This window comes from Eublepharis macularius, chromosome 3 (genome assembly GCF_028583425.1).
Source record: "Eublepharis macularius isolate TG4126 chromosome 3, MPM_Emac_v1.0, whole genome shotgun sequence".
In the NCBI taxonomy this organism is placed as follows: domain Eukaryota; kingdom Metazoa; phylum Chordata; class Lepidosauria; order Squamata; family Eublepharidae; genus Eublepharis; species Eublepharis macularius.
In genome coordinates this window covers 173,561,386-173,575,465 of record NC_072792.1, presented here as the reverse complement: position 1 = coordinate 173,575,465, position 14,080 = coordinate 173,561,386, and the positions used below count along the sequence as shown (strand labels likewise).

Genomic DNA, 14,080 nt, shown 5'->3' with positions numbered 1-14,080 from the left:
CTGTTCATTCTTAAGGTTTCTTCTTTCCTGTTGAAGTTTTGCTTATGCTTGTGAATTTCAATGGCTTCCCTGTGCAGTCTGACAAAGTAGTTGGAAGTGTTGTCCAGTATTTTGGTGTCCTGGAATAAGATACTGTGCCCTGTTTGAGTTAGGCTATGTTCAGCCACTGCTGATTTTTCAGGTTGTCCAAGTCTGCAGTGTCTTTCATGTTCTTTTATTCTTGTCTGGATGCTACGCTTTGTGGTCCCGATGTAAACTTGTCCACAGCTGCAGGGTATACGGTATACTCCTGCAGAGGTGAGGGGGTCTCTACTGTCTTTTTTCTGATCGTAGCTGATCGTATTTGTAAATTGTTTATATAAACCTCAACTCCTTTTTAAAATTATACGTTCTTAACAAACACAGAAATACATAAGAGCAAAAAACAGGAACAAAGCCCCAAAGAATAATGGAAATTGTAATATGATGCAATAGGAAGGGTGGACAGTCCTGTGCTTCGTCTGCCATTGTAACTGAGTCCCTCATGTGAGTTTGTCACTGCTTGCTCTCCTGGCCAATCTGAGGGGGCTTGAGCCCCTCAGCCCCCATGTAGTTCACCGGTTGCCGGGGGGGGGACTCAGCCCCCTCCGGCCAAATCTGAGGGGGGGCTCGAGCCCCTCAGCCCCCCCCCCCGTAGTTTACACCTATGGTCCCTAGGTACTTAGTAATGTGTAGAGAGACTCTTAGTCAAAGCATTGCCAGTTAAAACTTGGAGTCACTAAATAGCCCCAGGAAGATGACTCACCCATAGCTTTCCATTTGCAAAACTGGAGTCCATTCCAGGACGGCTAAGAGGATAAGTAAGGCAAAGATTGTACCATCATCTTGCATTGTGAAAGCATTAAAAGTTATTCCGTGTTGAAAAGGGATTAGTTTGCCAGGGTATACAGAAGAGCATAACCTTTTACTCCAGATGTGTTGATCAGGAATTACAACACACAACATGTATGATTAATGTGTTGCCTCTGTTTTCCCCAGATTTGTTTCATTCTACCATAAACCATGGTGAAAGACAAGAAGAAAAAAGAGAAGAAGGAGAAGAAGGAGAAGAAAAAGACCTCATCACAGCAGCCCAAGGAAGCTGGAACGTATTTCCCTGAAGCGCTGTTGGAATATCAGTATGTAATATATAATAACAATAATTAAGTGCCATCAAGTTGCAAATGACTTTTGGCAACCCCTGTGCAGAGGTGGTTTTGCCACTGCCTGCCTCTGCATAGCAAGTCAGTTCTTCCTCGGCAGTCTCCCTTCTAGGTACTAACTGTGGCAAATCCTACTTCGCTTCAGAGGTCCAATGAGCTCAGGGCTGATTTCTTCAGTGTCTCGCTGTGTGCCTGTCTGGTGGGCTGGACACAGGACCTTCTTGCCTTAGTAGCCCTTTTCCACTATCCCACTGACCTTGAGATCTCTTCATTCCTTTGTATGCTGATCTTCTTCCAACAGGATTCAGGATAGCATAGATAGAACTGGATCCAGTCACTTGCTCTCAGCTTAGTTTGGCTTACTTCACAGGGTTCTGATATGGCTACCTATATGTTTGCCCCAATGGAGTTCTCTACAGCTGTTTCGTATCAGTGAAAAGGGCATGTGAGGGTGAGGAGACATACTCACATTCCTCATTTCATTTCCTCCCCCTCTCCCTCCCCCCACCCCTAATTTCATAAAAGTGCAATGACCAGACACACAGGAAGAGCTCTGCAATTGGAACTCTCGGGGTCACATGTGGTTTGGCTCATGGTACACACATTTGTGAAGAGACACTGTTAGGATCAGGTGGTTCACTGTGCTTAGAATGGCTCACCCTACTGCAGGTCTACACAACTTGTTACCCTTGAAGTTCTACACAGCCCACCAGATGTGAGCAGCAATATTCCTCTGAGCTGTTAACCTCTTTTTGCTGCCTGTCTGGGAGACGATGGCAACATGGCTTGTAGACTGCAATATATTTCTTCAGGGCGTCATTCAGCTGGTGGTATGGTGGTCACATTCTGTGAACCCGCCCTCCCACAACACAAAGGTTTAAACTACATGTAATAACTGCCAAACTCCTTCCATACTGCTACAGTCTCCTTATTTGGTTTCTACAAAAAGATGCCCATGCAAATTTTGTTTTAAATATGATAACTTCTCTCCTGTGTGTGTATTTCTCTCTAGAATTCAGATCAAAGAAGAGGTCATCGATCAGATTCTGTATGAAATCAAACGCCTGGAAGAAATAAATGAGAGATGCCACGAAAGAGTAAGTGAACCAGTATCTTTGCTTAAAGCTGGTATTGCAGAAAGGCTAGGGGGGTGGGGGTGCTTATGATCCAGGAAGTTCTCAGTTCATTAGGTGGTCTTAGGGCCTGATTGCATTTGATGTTAGAGTTCCATCATGTTGGACCAGTATCTGAGATCCTTGCTTAGTCATTAAGCTCATCAGATGACCTTGGGTCACTTCAGCCTTGCCTACCTAACGGGGTCGTTGAGAGGATCATCTAGAAAAGGAAGCGTCATGTACACTTCACTGGGTTTCTTGGAGGAAGGGCGGACTGAAAATGTTCTAGACAGATAGATAGAATGGGCCTGGTTGTATGGGAGAAAGATTGGTATCTAACAGTGGAATCCTAAACAGATTTACTCTAGTCTAAGCCCACTGATTTCAATGGGCTTATGCTGGAACAACTCTTCTTAGGATTGTACTGTAAATATAAATAAAATAAGTGTATTAAGTTTTGAAAAAGAAAATAATTTTTATTTTACTTTTATTTTATTTACATTGCTTATAATCCACCTTTCTCACTGAGTGTCAAGGTGGATTACACAGTGTAAGTCGATGCCATCTACGGTTGGGACATTCAGTAAACAATACCATACGGTATGGATTGCAGAAAAGAACAAGCAAAAATCTGATACAGATCTGAAACAAAACATAAGTAATTTACCATGACATATTAAACAATGTGGAAACTACCCAGCAGGAGCATACAAAGCAATAGACAGTACGCAGTAGTATAGTCTACAGTCTCTATCCCTTTACCAAAGCATCTCTCTGAACCATTTACCTACAGCACAGCCCTATTATCTGTGTAATAAAGCCCTTTTGAGTAATTTAGTTTACCTTCGATTGCGGAAAGCCAGGAGAGTGGAAACTTCCCTGACCTTTTCAGGTAGGCCACCACAGAGAACGCATGAGTACAGGCAGCTGTTGATTTTGCCTGTTTGCAGGGTGGCGCTTGCAGAAGGCCAGGCTCAGATAAGTAAAGCTATCATGGGGGAGCACAGGGAGAAAGGTGGCCCCATAGATATGAGGGACCGAGACCATGAGAGCTTTGTAGTGATAGCCAAAGCCTTGAATTGAGCCTGGTAACTGATGAGCAGCTGTGATGGAACTATAAAAGGTCCTTAAAGATAAGGATGTTTCTCTGGGGATCAAGATCATCCAAACTTATCTATGAGAGCCAGTTTGGTGTAGTGGTTAAGAGCGCTAGGTCTCTAATCCGGAGAACTGGGTTTGAATCCCCACTCCTCCGCTTGAAGCCAGCTGGGTGACCTTGGGTCAGTCATAGCTCTCTCAGAGCTCTCTCAGCCACACCCACCTCACAAGGGTGATTGTTGTGAGGATAATAATAACACACTTTGTAAACCACTCTGAGTGGGCATTAAGTTGTTCTGAAAGGTAGTATATAAATCGAATGTTGTTATTATCATTATGGTATTCCCCATTACTTTGTATGGATGTGAATGCTGGACAGTGAAGAAAGCTGACAGGAATAAAATTGATTCATTTGAAATGTGATACTGGAGAGTTTTGCAGATACCATGGATGGCCAAAAAGACAAATAAGTGGGTTCTAGAGCAAATCAAGCTTCAATTCTCCCTAGAAGCTAAAATGACAAAACTGAGGTCTTTGGTCTAATCATGAGAAGACAAGATTCTCTGGAAAAGTCAATAATGTTAGGAACAGTGGAAGGCAATAGGAAAAGAGGAAGACCCAAAATGAGATGGATTGACGCAATAAAAGAAGCCATGTCCTCCAGTTTGCAAGATCTGAGCAAGTCTGTTAATGATTGTACGTTTTGGAGGTCTTTCACTGATAGGGTCATCTTAGGCGACTTGACACCAGATAACACACACACTCAACTGAGGAGTAGCCAATGGAGTGACTGCAGAATGGGAGTAATGCGCATGGTCTGCCTAGCTCCTGATAGTAATTGAGCTGCAGCATCCTGCACCCGCTGGAGTCTCTGGGAGACCTATGCAAAGTGTGCTACAGTAGTCTAGTCTTGACATTACCATGGCATGATTCAGGCGGCCAGACTGGCTGTGTCAAGGGAGTGGTTTATCAATAACTAACTACGCAATACCCAAGCGCCCTGAAGTAATCCTGCTAGGACTCTGGGAGGATCGGACGGTCCCATCTATCAGGAAAAACCTGATATTTTTATTGATTGTTGTGGCAAAAATGCTTATAGCCTCAACCTGGAGACAGGAAAAAACTCCAAGTGTATCACAATGGCTCAGAAAACGATGGGACATTTTTATCATGGAAAAAATAGCGGACCACCTTAAAAGCATAGATAATCCACAATATCAATCGTGCCTTCTTGTGCAATGGCTACCCTTTTTAACCTATTGTCATAATATCAATCGGTTACCTAACGTAGATTTTCATATACTTAGCTTCTTTGCTATAATGTGACTTCTTATACTCAGTGTATTGTTTTCAATGTTAATATTAGCTGTTTGTCAAAACATTAAGGTGTTCATCTCTTCCAAGTATTGCCCATACTATGTATTATGCTGTTGTTGACTTTGGTTATTTGAAGTTTTGGAAAAAGTTATATAAATATGCAAAATAAAAAGTAAAAAAAAAGGGGGGGGAGGGGTTTATTTTCCAAGCTAGGCTGAGTTGGAAGAAGGCCTTTTTTGCAGCTGTATTTACTCTAAAAGCAATGCTCTAGGCTCTAAACTGAGAAATAAAGCAAGAAGGCATTTGTCAGGCTATGGATGACAGGCTATGGCAGACAGATCCCTGTACCATTGCAACAAGAAATCCAGGAATGGTAACGTGGGAAAATTCCTCCCCTTAACACCCACATTTGCTCCTTCCCCCTCCCAACCGTAAAAAGGACTTTTGGCGCGAATTTGTCCTGAGAACGTTTTGCATATTTGTACTATTCAAGTCGAGACACTGAGAAAGCAAGAGATCAGAGTTGAGACATAGCAATGAATGGGAGTGAGCAGTATACAAGGTCAAAGTCACTGAATGTTTCTACAGTTCGTTAGATAAGGCACCTGTGAGAGAAGCCTGTGAAAGAAGCAGTTACAGCAGTGGCAACACGGCATCAAGTTTATGGTTCAATGTATATATATATATTTTTATTAGCATTTGACGTTCATCCGCCCCTGAGGAAGACTGCAAGAAACATCAGGAACCTTGCTGGCCCTGAATGTCGGGCAGAGGGACTCTGTTCTTCAGGTGTTTGCCTCTTGGGCACCACCTTGATAGACTTTACAGGACTGAGGAGATTGATTTTGGCATTGTCCCATACATATATTTATGAGTTGTTTCTCCCATCAGTCCTGTGTGTGCGCCTTTGAATGTTTATGGTGCTTGGGTCCTAATGAATTTACTTATGTGTGAACTGTTGTGCGAACTGTTGTTACTGAATGATATATACTCAGTTTGACTGTTCATTTTGTTTTCACTGAACATTATTTTGTTTCAACATCAATTCATTGACTTTTTGGATTTTTGCCTTCATCTGTGGTTATCCACTCCCTTGGTTGTTGGTTTATGTGAAGGTGCCTCTCTTTTTGTTCTGTTGGTTTATAGTATCGATTAGTGGCATGGATGGCACAGACAGGACAGCATTAAAGCAGAGGTATTTGGAAAGTAACAGCAAGCAGGAAGCTTGGGGCTGAAGCAGTGAGGAACAGTTTTAGTGATTTTAATTTTGTTCAGCTGTGACTGTGAGGAAATCCAGCAATCTGACGGACAGACAGATGCTCTGACATGGATAGCCCAGGCAAGCCTGATTTCATCAGATCACAGAAACTAAGCAGAGTCAGCCTTGGTTAGTAATTGGAAGGGAGACTTCCAAGGAAGGCCAGGGCCATTATGCAAAGCAGGCCATGGCAAACCACCTCTGTTAATCACTGGCCCTGAAAACCCCAGCAGAGGTTGCCATAATCCAGCTATGACTTGACTGCACTTTAGACAGACAGACAGACAGACACTGAAAGTCAAGTTCCAACGAGGATATGGAGAGACTCAATGGGTTATCAAAACTGTTGTCACCCCATGGTTTCTCTACGTTTTCATGGGGGTTTGTTGAATTTGCTGCATCTTGTTTTTGTTAGCCATCTTGACGGTGGCAATGGAGAAGACAGAAAACAAGAGGACAAGTAAAAAAAAAGTGTCTTTCTTTTTTTTCAGAACCAGCACCTAAAGGCAGAACAGACTGGGCATATCCGGGCACTCCTAACCACCCTGAAAGAGCAAGAGAAGAACTTAGATAAGCTTGAGATTGTTACTAGGGAGGACGTAGATAAAGCCATGAAGGACAAGTGGCAGTACGTTAAGGACCAAGAAAAATTGCTCAAAGGCAAGATATATATTGTTGGGGGGGATGTGCTGTCAAGTCACAACTGACTTATGGAGAAAGGGACTCAAGCCTTCCCCCCTCCATGCCATTTTCCTGACCTGAAATGATCCCAGGGAGCTGCTGTTTGCATCAGTAGAGGAATTTAAATGTAACCATCAGTACAAGTTAACTTCTCCCACTGGGAAAAATATCAACCCCCCAGGGGATGATTCAGATCAGGAAAATGGTGCACAGGGAAGAGGTTCACACCCCTTCTCCCTTCATGCTGCGCTCCTGATCTGAATCGGGTCCATGCACATCGGGTAAATGAATCCCCAATGGGGAATTCCAGTTACCTGTCTGATAGAAAATCCTCACAGCGACTGCAAGGACTTTATAATGTGTGAACCTGCCCTCGGTTACATGCAGGAGGTTTGCTTTCAATGTAGTTAAGAGGATTTTCATGTAAAATATGCATTTGGTCATCCCTGGAAGCTTTGAAGGGTTGCTTCTCCTGGTTCATGCCTAGGTTTTAAAAGACTGGCCTACATACAATGCGATTGACAAACGTACCCTGATGACTTCAAGACAGATCTGTAAAGTGTAGGACTCAAAGTGATTTTGCAACGGTAGGAACCTGTTTAGGGGGGTACATTATTCCTTTCAACCCAGCACTGGTACTGGTGGTTCATATGCTACCCAGGACATTTTTGCCAACAATATCTTAAATGGTAAAGGTGCTGTAGTGTTCCTGAGATGCTCAGGGGAATATATGAAAAAAAATCTTTGCAAACTGTCCATCAGGAAAGTTGCAAGGCAAGCCTATCAAGATATAGAGATACTTTAAAGGATGTATCTCCCAAGGGAGAAAGTAAAAACATACCATTGTATTTTTAGTACCAGGCCAAGGCAAGATTTTGTCTTCCCCAATTGTTAGAGGACAACAGATGCCAGTACTATTAGAAGCAGATGATGTGGGAACAATCCTAGCTAGTTCTACTCTGAAGTAAGTCCCAAATTATTCAGTGGCGCCTATTCCCAGGAAAATGCCAAACAGTATAGGAAGAATGTTCAGGACACCAGTTTGATGTAGTGGTTAAGAGCAGCAGGACTGTAATCTGGAGAGCCAGGTTTGATTCCCCACTCCTCCGCTTGAAGCCAGCTGGGTGACCTTGGGTCAGTCACAGCTCTTTGGAGCTCTCTCAGGCCCACCCACCTCACATGGTGATTGTTGTGGGGTAACGACATGCTTTGTAAATTGCTCTGAGTGGGTGTTAAGTTGTCCTGAAGGGCGGTATATAAATCGAATGTTGATGCTGATCTTAAACAAAGTCTTCTAGAGATTAATTATTCTAAATTAATAGAAATGAGCTGTGGATGTAGACCATACCTGGATTATTGATGAGTAACCTATCGAGCAAGTTAAGGCTTGTATGACTCTGGGGCTTACTTCCATCACATTTCTTCCATTAAAATGAAAGTCCCTATGATATCTCAAGGAATATTGATGCTTTGGTGGGGGTACAGTAGCCATCAAGTATTGGAAGTTAAAGTATATTCTCAGCCATTACATTATTCCAGTGGTATAGGAACATACTCTGCCTTGGGGACTACTTCAGAGCACATGGGAGCAAACCAATCAGAGCTGTGCACATTTGGTTTTGCTTGAGATTTACAGAATCGCTCCTTCCCTTCCACAAGCGCAACCATGGAGAGGAATATGTTTGAACCAAAAACAATGAGGATTCTTCCAGAACAGCCTCAGTACTATTAAATATATATATATATATATATATATATATATATATATATATATATATATATATATATATATATATATATCTGCTTACTGCCTAACATAACATAGTAACACTAACCCAAGGCCGGAGGGTGAGTTCCAGAGGACTGTGTGACGAGTACAAGGGGCTTCATGTATGTAAATCTCAGCCCTTCCCTGTGCAGTACAGCAACCTGTTACCGAAGCAAATAAACTTTCAAAGAAGTTTGTGATACTGTGGTTGGGGGTGGGTGGATCAGTTGTCCAAAGCGGTGGGTTAAAAATCCTCCTGAGCATGCCCAATCCCTTTGGCGCACTTCAGAAGGTTCTCTGAATCGCAACCAAATTTTCCCAGCACCTGTACCACAGACCTGATGCAAGGACAGGTTTGTGGCTGTATTTGCTCATATTTTGAAACAGGAGCTGATTTTACAAGGGAATTTGCCCTCTTTCTCCACTCTCTCTCTCTGTTTTGCTCCTGAATTTCAGAACAGAACAATTGCTAGCCTTTCAAACAATTCCTTGAAACAAAACCTCCGTCAGTTATTTTTTAAACATATATTTTTTCCTGCTACCAATAATATCATCTTACCAAATCATGGCTTGTATTATCCAACAGACCTGCGTTCTCAGATCAGTCTTGTCGAGCAAAAACTTCTGGTGAAACAGGAAGATATGGATTACTGGTTAGACTATAAAAAATTGGGGAGTGGCGACCATGCCAAACAAATAGAGATCCTAGAACAAGACATCAAGAAGCTAAAGGAAGACCTTGAGGAAATGACAGGTGGGTCAGAACTTCAATCTGTGAGCAGCTGGATCAGTCCCAGGACAGGAGAACGGGGACAGCAGCAGTGCAATACCCTTTTTAGCACAATGGAATGAGTTGAACATGGTTTGAAAGATAGAAAAGAGTCCAGTAGCACCTTTAAGACTAACCAGCTTTACTGTAGCATAAACTTTCGAGAATCACAGTTCTCTTCGTCAGATGCGACAAAGAGAACTGTGATTCTCGAAAGCTTATGCTACAGTAAAGTTGGTTAGTCTTAAAGGGGCTACTGGACTCTTTTTGATTTTACTACTACTGACTAACTCCTCTGGATCTATGGTTTGAAAGAGGCATTCCTTCTCCTTTTGTCCCACTTGAAGCTTCAAATCATACAGGTCTTGTGGGTTTCTTTATTTTTTATTTTGTAATTTCTGTTTATTCAGAAATACTAATTAAAAGGCACAAACATGAGACGTATGTTTACATGACATTATAACAAACATATACATTAAAAGTGTAGGAATATGTTCTCCTTCTGCTACACAGAAAGCTCCTAAGCTTTTAAATATATAAACAATGTACAATTTGACATCCTAAGGTAAAAAAAAATCATTTATAAAATTATTTTACACTAAGTTCTATTATTCCTCCCCACCCCCCAGTAGTCTATGCTTTTTGAGGCTGATGTTTGGAGTTGGGAGACTGTTGCCCATATCATTATGTGAAAATGGTTCTAGATCTTGTGGGTTTCTAAAATAACACAAAAAACCCTGCTAAAGCTGTTTGACCATAAGCAAAACTGGGTGACTCCAGACCCCATGAGAAAAGAGCCAGTTTGGTGTAATGGTTAAGCGTGGTAGGACTCTAATCTGGAGAACCGGGTTTGATTCCTCACTCCTGAGCTTGAAGCCGGTTGGATGACCGTGGGTAAGTCACAGCTCCTCGAACCTCTCTCAGCCCCACTCACTTCAAAGGGGTGATTGTTGTACAACACTCTTTGTAAACTGCTCTGAGTGGGTGTTTATTTTATTTATTTATTGGATTTCTACCCATCTTCTCTGCAAGTGGACTCAGGGCGGGTTACAACAATAGAACAAAATAAATTACATTGAAACTTCGATAGACCAGAGATTTCCCCAGACGGCAACCTTACAACCACCCTTGCCAATCATACACAGAAGTGTGGGAGAAAGGGAGGGAACAGGCCCTTCAATTCAGCTGTAACTCATATGGGGGGCCAGGTGACCACATAGTCCCCCACAGAAGGCTGGTTGGGAGGCTATCTAGATGATTACTGGACTGGCCTCAACCATATGCCTAGCAGAACATCTCAGTCTTGCAGGCCCACCAGAATGATACCAGGTCCCGGCAGGCCTACATATCCTTTGATAGAGAGTTCCACCAGGTCGGAGCCAGGACCGAAAAGGCCCTGGCTCTGGTTGAGGCCAGCCTAGCCTCCCTTGGGCTTAGGACCACTAGTAGATGTTTATTGGCCAATCTCAGCACCCTCCAAGGGGCATATGGTGAGAGGCAGTTCTATGGGTATGCCAGTCCCTGTCTGCTAAGGGCTTTAAAGGTCAAAACCAACACCTTGAATTTTATCCAGAACTCCACAGGGAGCCAGTGCAGCTGCTGCAGGATGGGAGTAATATGTGTCCTATACGGAACACTGGTAAGGACGCGTGCAGCAGCATTCTAGAAGCATTGTAATTTCTGGGTCAAACTCAAGGGAAGCCCTACGTAGAGCGAGTTACAATAGTCCAATCTGGAGGAAACCATTGCATGGATCACTGTCGTTAGGGCCTGGGTCGAGAAATAGGGGGCAAGCTGCCAGGCCTGCCTAAGATGGGAAAAAGCAGACCGTGCTACCACTGCAACCTGGGCATCCATTGGCAAGGAGGCATCTAGTATCATGCCCAGACTCCTGACCATCAGAGCAAGCACAAGTGGCACCCCATCGAAGGCCAGGAGCCAGATCCCCAAATCCAACAGCCCACGATCCAAGTACAGGACCTCTGTCTTCGCAGGGTTCAACTCTGGTGAAGCAGAGTCGCAGGGTCGACTCTACTTCACTCAGCCAGACACGGCCTCCAAAGCTCTTACCAGGACATCTGGGGCAGAGCCGGGCTGGCCGCCCATCAACATATACAACTGGGTGTCATCCACATACTGGTGGTGACAACCCAGTCTTAAACTTTGTGCCAGCTGGGCGAGGGGGCACATATAAAAGTTGAACAACAGAGGAGAGAGTATTTCCCCTTGCAGGACACTGCACTCCAGCAAGTGGCACAATGATAACTCCTCCCCAAGCACCACCCTCTGTCCCCAATTGTGAAGAAAGGAGACAAGCCACTGTAAGGCTGTCCCTAGTATCCCCACATTGGCGAGGCATTGGTCAACAAATCATAATCGACTGTGTTGAACGCTGCTGACAGATCTAGCAGCACCAACAGCTCTGCCTTGCCCCGATCCAGCTGCCTATGAAGACTGTCTGTGAGGGCGACCAGCACTGTCTCCGTCTCATGACCTGCATGGAAACCAAGCTGGAATGGGTCCGGGACAGAAGAGTCCTTCAGGGACACCTGCAACTGTTCTGCCACCACCCATTCAATCATCTTGTCAGGAAACAGGAGGCTCGAGACTGGGCAATAACTGGATTGGTCGGTGGGGTCCAAAGACGGTTTCTTCAGAAGTGGTTTCACCGTGGTCTCCTTTAATGCCCTTGGGAAAGTTCTAGTGCTCAGGGACAGATTAATAATAACCTCAAACGAGACCTGAAGGGCGGTATATAAATCGTTGTCCTGAAGGGCAGTATATAAATTGAATGTTATTATGTTTTAAGAATGGCATCTTGAAATCTCAGAAGAAGCTGTCATTTAGCTAGAACTTCCATTTGTTTTTTAAAAAGCCTAAATTGTAGCCAAGAATCAAAAGTTTAAAAAATTTAAAGGGTTGAAATTCAACTCGTTTGGAAAGCTTTCAACTTTCATTTGTTTGTTTATTTAATCTCATATATAGCCTGTCTTTCTCACTAAAACACAAGGCAGATTGGAGTCCAGAAAAAGAAAAAGAATGTAATAATACAGTATGGCACATCCAATGAACAATGTAATAAAATGGAGGATACACAAAATGGATACAAGGCACTTTGTGTCCCAATTGGGGAAAAAAAGCAGGGTTATGAATAAACAAACAAACAAACACATGACATCTAATTTTGTCTCCAAAAGTTCTAAAAACTATTTCATTGCTGTACCCTTCTCATTTTTAACAGCATAGTTATCCTCCATTCTTCTTTTTGTAAGCCTGTACTGCAAAAAGGGTTTGGGGCCTAGGACCTAGGTCTGATTAATAGACTGCAGATACTTAGATAGGCCAGACTAACAGATAACTGATGTGTCCCTAGGTTTGTATTAATTTGCATGCTGACCAAAGGCTCATAGGGCATGTGTTGGAAAAGGCCGCCATGCCTGTGAGAGGTGGTATAATGCAGGACCAGGCTAGCGGAAAATACTGGAAGGAGTGTTGAAGGTAAGGTAAAGTTTGTTTCCAAGCTTTGAATCTAAGAAGATCACAGAGCTGAAACTGCAAGCTGGGAAGAATTAAGCCCTTCTCCTTGGGAGAACAGCAGTAGCTAGGAAGAGCTGAAGAACTAAGGAAGAGCAAAGAGCAGGAATTGCTGACCGCTGAAGTCTTCATTGACTCCCTGAGAGACCAAGACCCTAGAACAGAGTGCCCCACTTCATTTTTCCAGAAGGAAAGGGGAACTGCTCCTAGGGAACAAGCAAGCTCCAGGATCCATACAGCATCTTCATAAAAAGAGTCCTGCTGTTGCAAGGCCTTCTGGATATTTGGGACTCCATTCCAGGCATAGCCTCTGGCCAAACCAGCAGAACTGTCTATGCCCTGAGTAGGACTCTGCTCTGGGGTCACTGGTTAGTGAACCAGTATTGATAACTTTGGGAACGTTTTCAGTTGTGTTCTGTTATATTTTGAATTCATAAACATTACTTTAGACATTGAACCTAGTCCTCAGTCGGGACTCTAGGGATTACATTTTTCCTTACCAGCTTTCTAGTTTCCCTGGCCAAACAGCTGGCACTGCTAGGCAGCGACATTGACTCCAACTCTTTGTAGAGTCTGTGCCAAGCACTGCTGAGCCTGGAATATTGGAGATAAGAGTGATTCAGGCCTCTTCTTTGTCTCCTCTGAGTTTGCCAGTCTGAACCCTGCTTTGAAGCATATAAAGGTCTCTCTTCTTTTCTGCATTGCCAGCTGAACGCTCCTGTACAAAGCATCCGATTTTAAAAAGATGCTCAGTTTTGATCTGTGTCCCCTCTGTGACGTTAAGTCAGTTTGAAACACTGCAAGACGAATTTATTTATAGAATTTTTATGCCACTTCTTCAGGCAACATGCCAAAGGTGGCTTACAAAATAAAGCATAACGTACAATAAAACATTAGATGTTTTTAATTAAAATCCCGCACTAACCTAGCCGGGGCACAAAAACATAGCCTATTGAGCAGTTCAAAATGAATAGCAGTTTCCAGACTAAAAGGACACTATAAAGATGGTATTAAAAGATCAACCCCTTAAGTAAAAGCCTGGGTGAACAGAACTGGTTTTGACCTGGCACTTAAAAGAGAGTAACATAGGTGCCAGGCAAGCGTCAAGGGGACAGGTGTCCCATAGGCGAGCTTCCACTATTGAAAAAAACCACGTGTGAAGGAATGCACTTGCAAGCCCTGTTCCCTCTTGATTCCAGGAGCTCAAAAAGTTCTATGGCCATCCCAAGTCTCCACTCAGCAACACCGTCCCTTTCAGTTACTCCAGGGGCGGGGGGTGGGGGTGGGGGTGTACCAGACCTCTGAGTAGAAACTGCTGCTGCCAGAAAAATCTCCTGCTTGGTGGATTTGCACATCTAG

At 43.5% G+C, this 14,080-nt stretch overlaps 1 protein-coding gene across 3 annotated transcripts in view; it reads left to right on the top strand.

The window, feature by feature from the left end:
- Positions 1-14,080, top strand: part of CCDC83 (coiled-coil domain containing 83) — a 40,192-nt gene that overhangs the window by 3,894 nt on the left and 22,218 nt on the right. For all 3 annotated transcript variants that reach the window (XM_054974751.1, XM_054974750.1, XM_054974749.1), the window contains 4 exons: positions 1,018-1,157; positions 2,194-2,278; positions 6,461-6,629; positions 9,005-9,172. In XM_054974751.1, coding sequence (XP_054830726.1) covers positions 1,042-1,157; positions 2,194-2,278; positions 6,461-6,629; positions 9,005-9,172 — 538 coding nt within the window. In that variant the 5' untranslated portion in view covers positions 1,018-1,041. The remainder of the gene's footprint in view (positions 1-1,017; positions 1,158-2,193; positions 2,279-6,460; positions 6,630-9,004; positions 9,173-14,080) is intronic.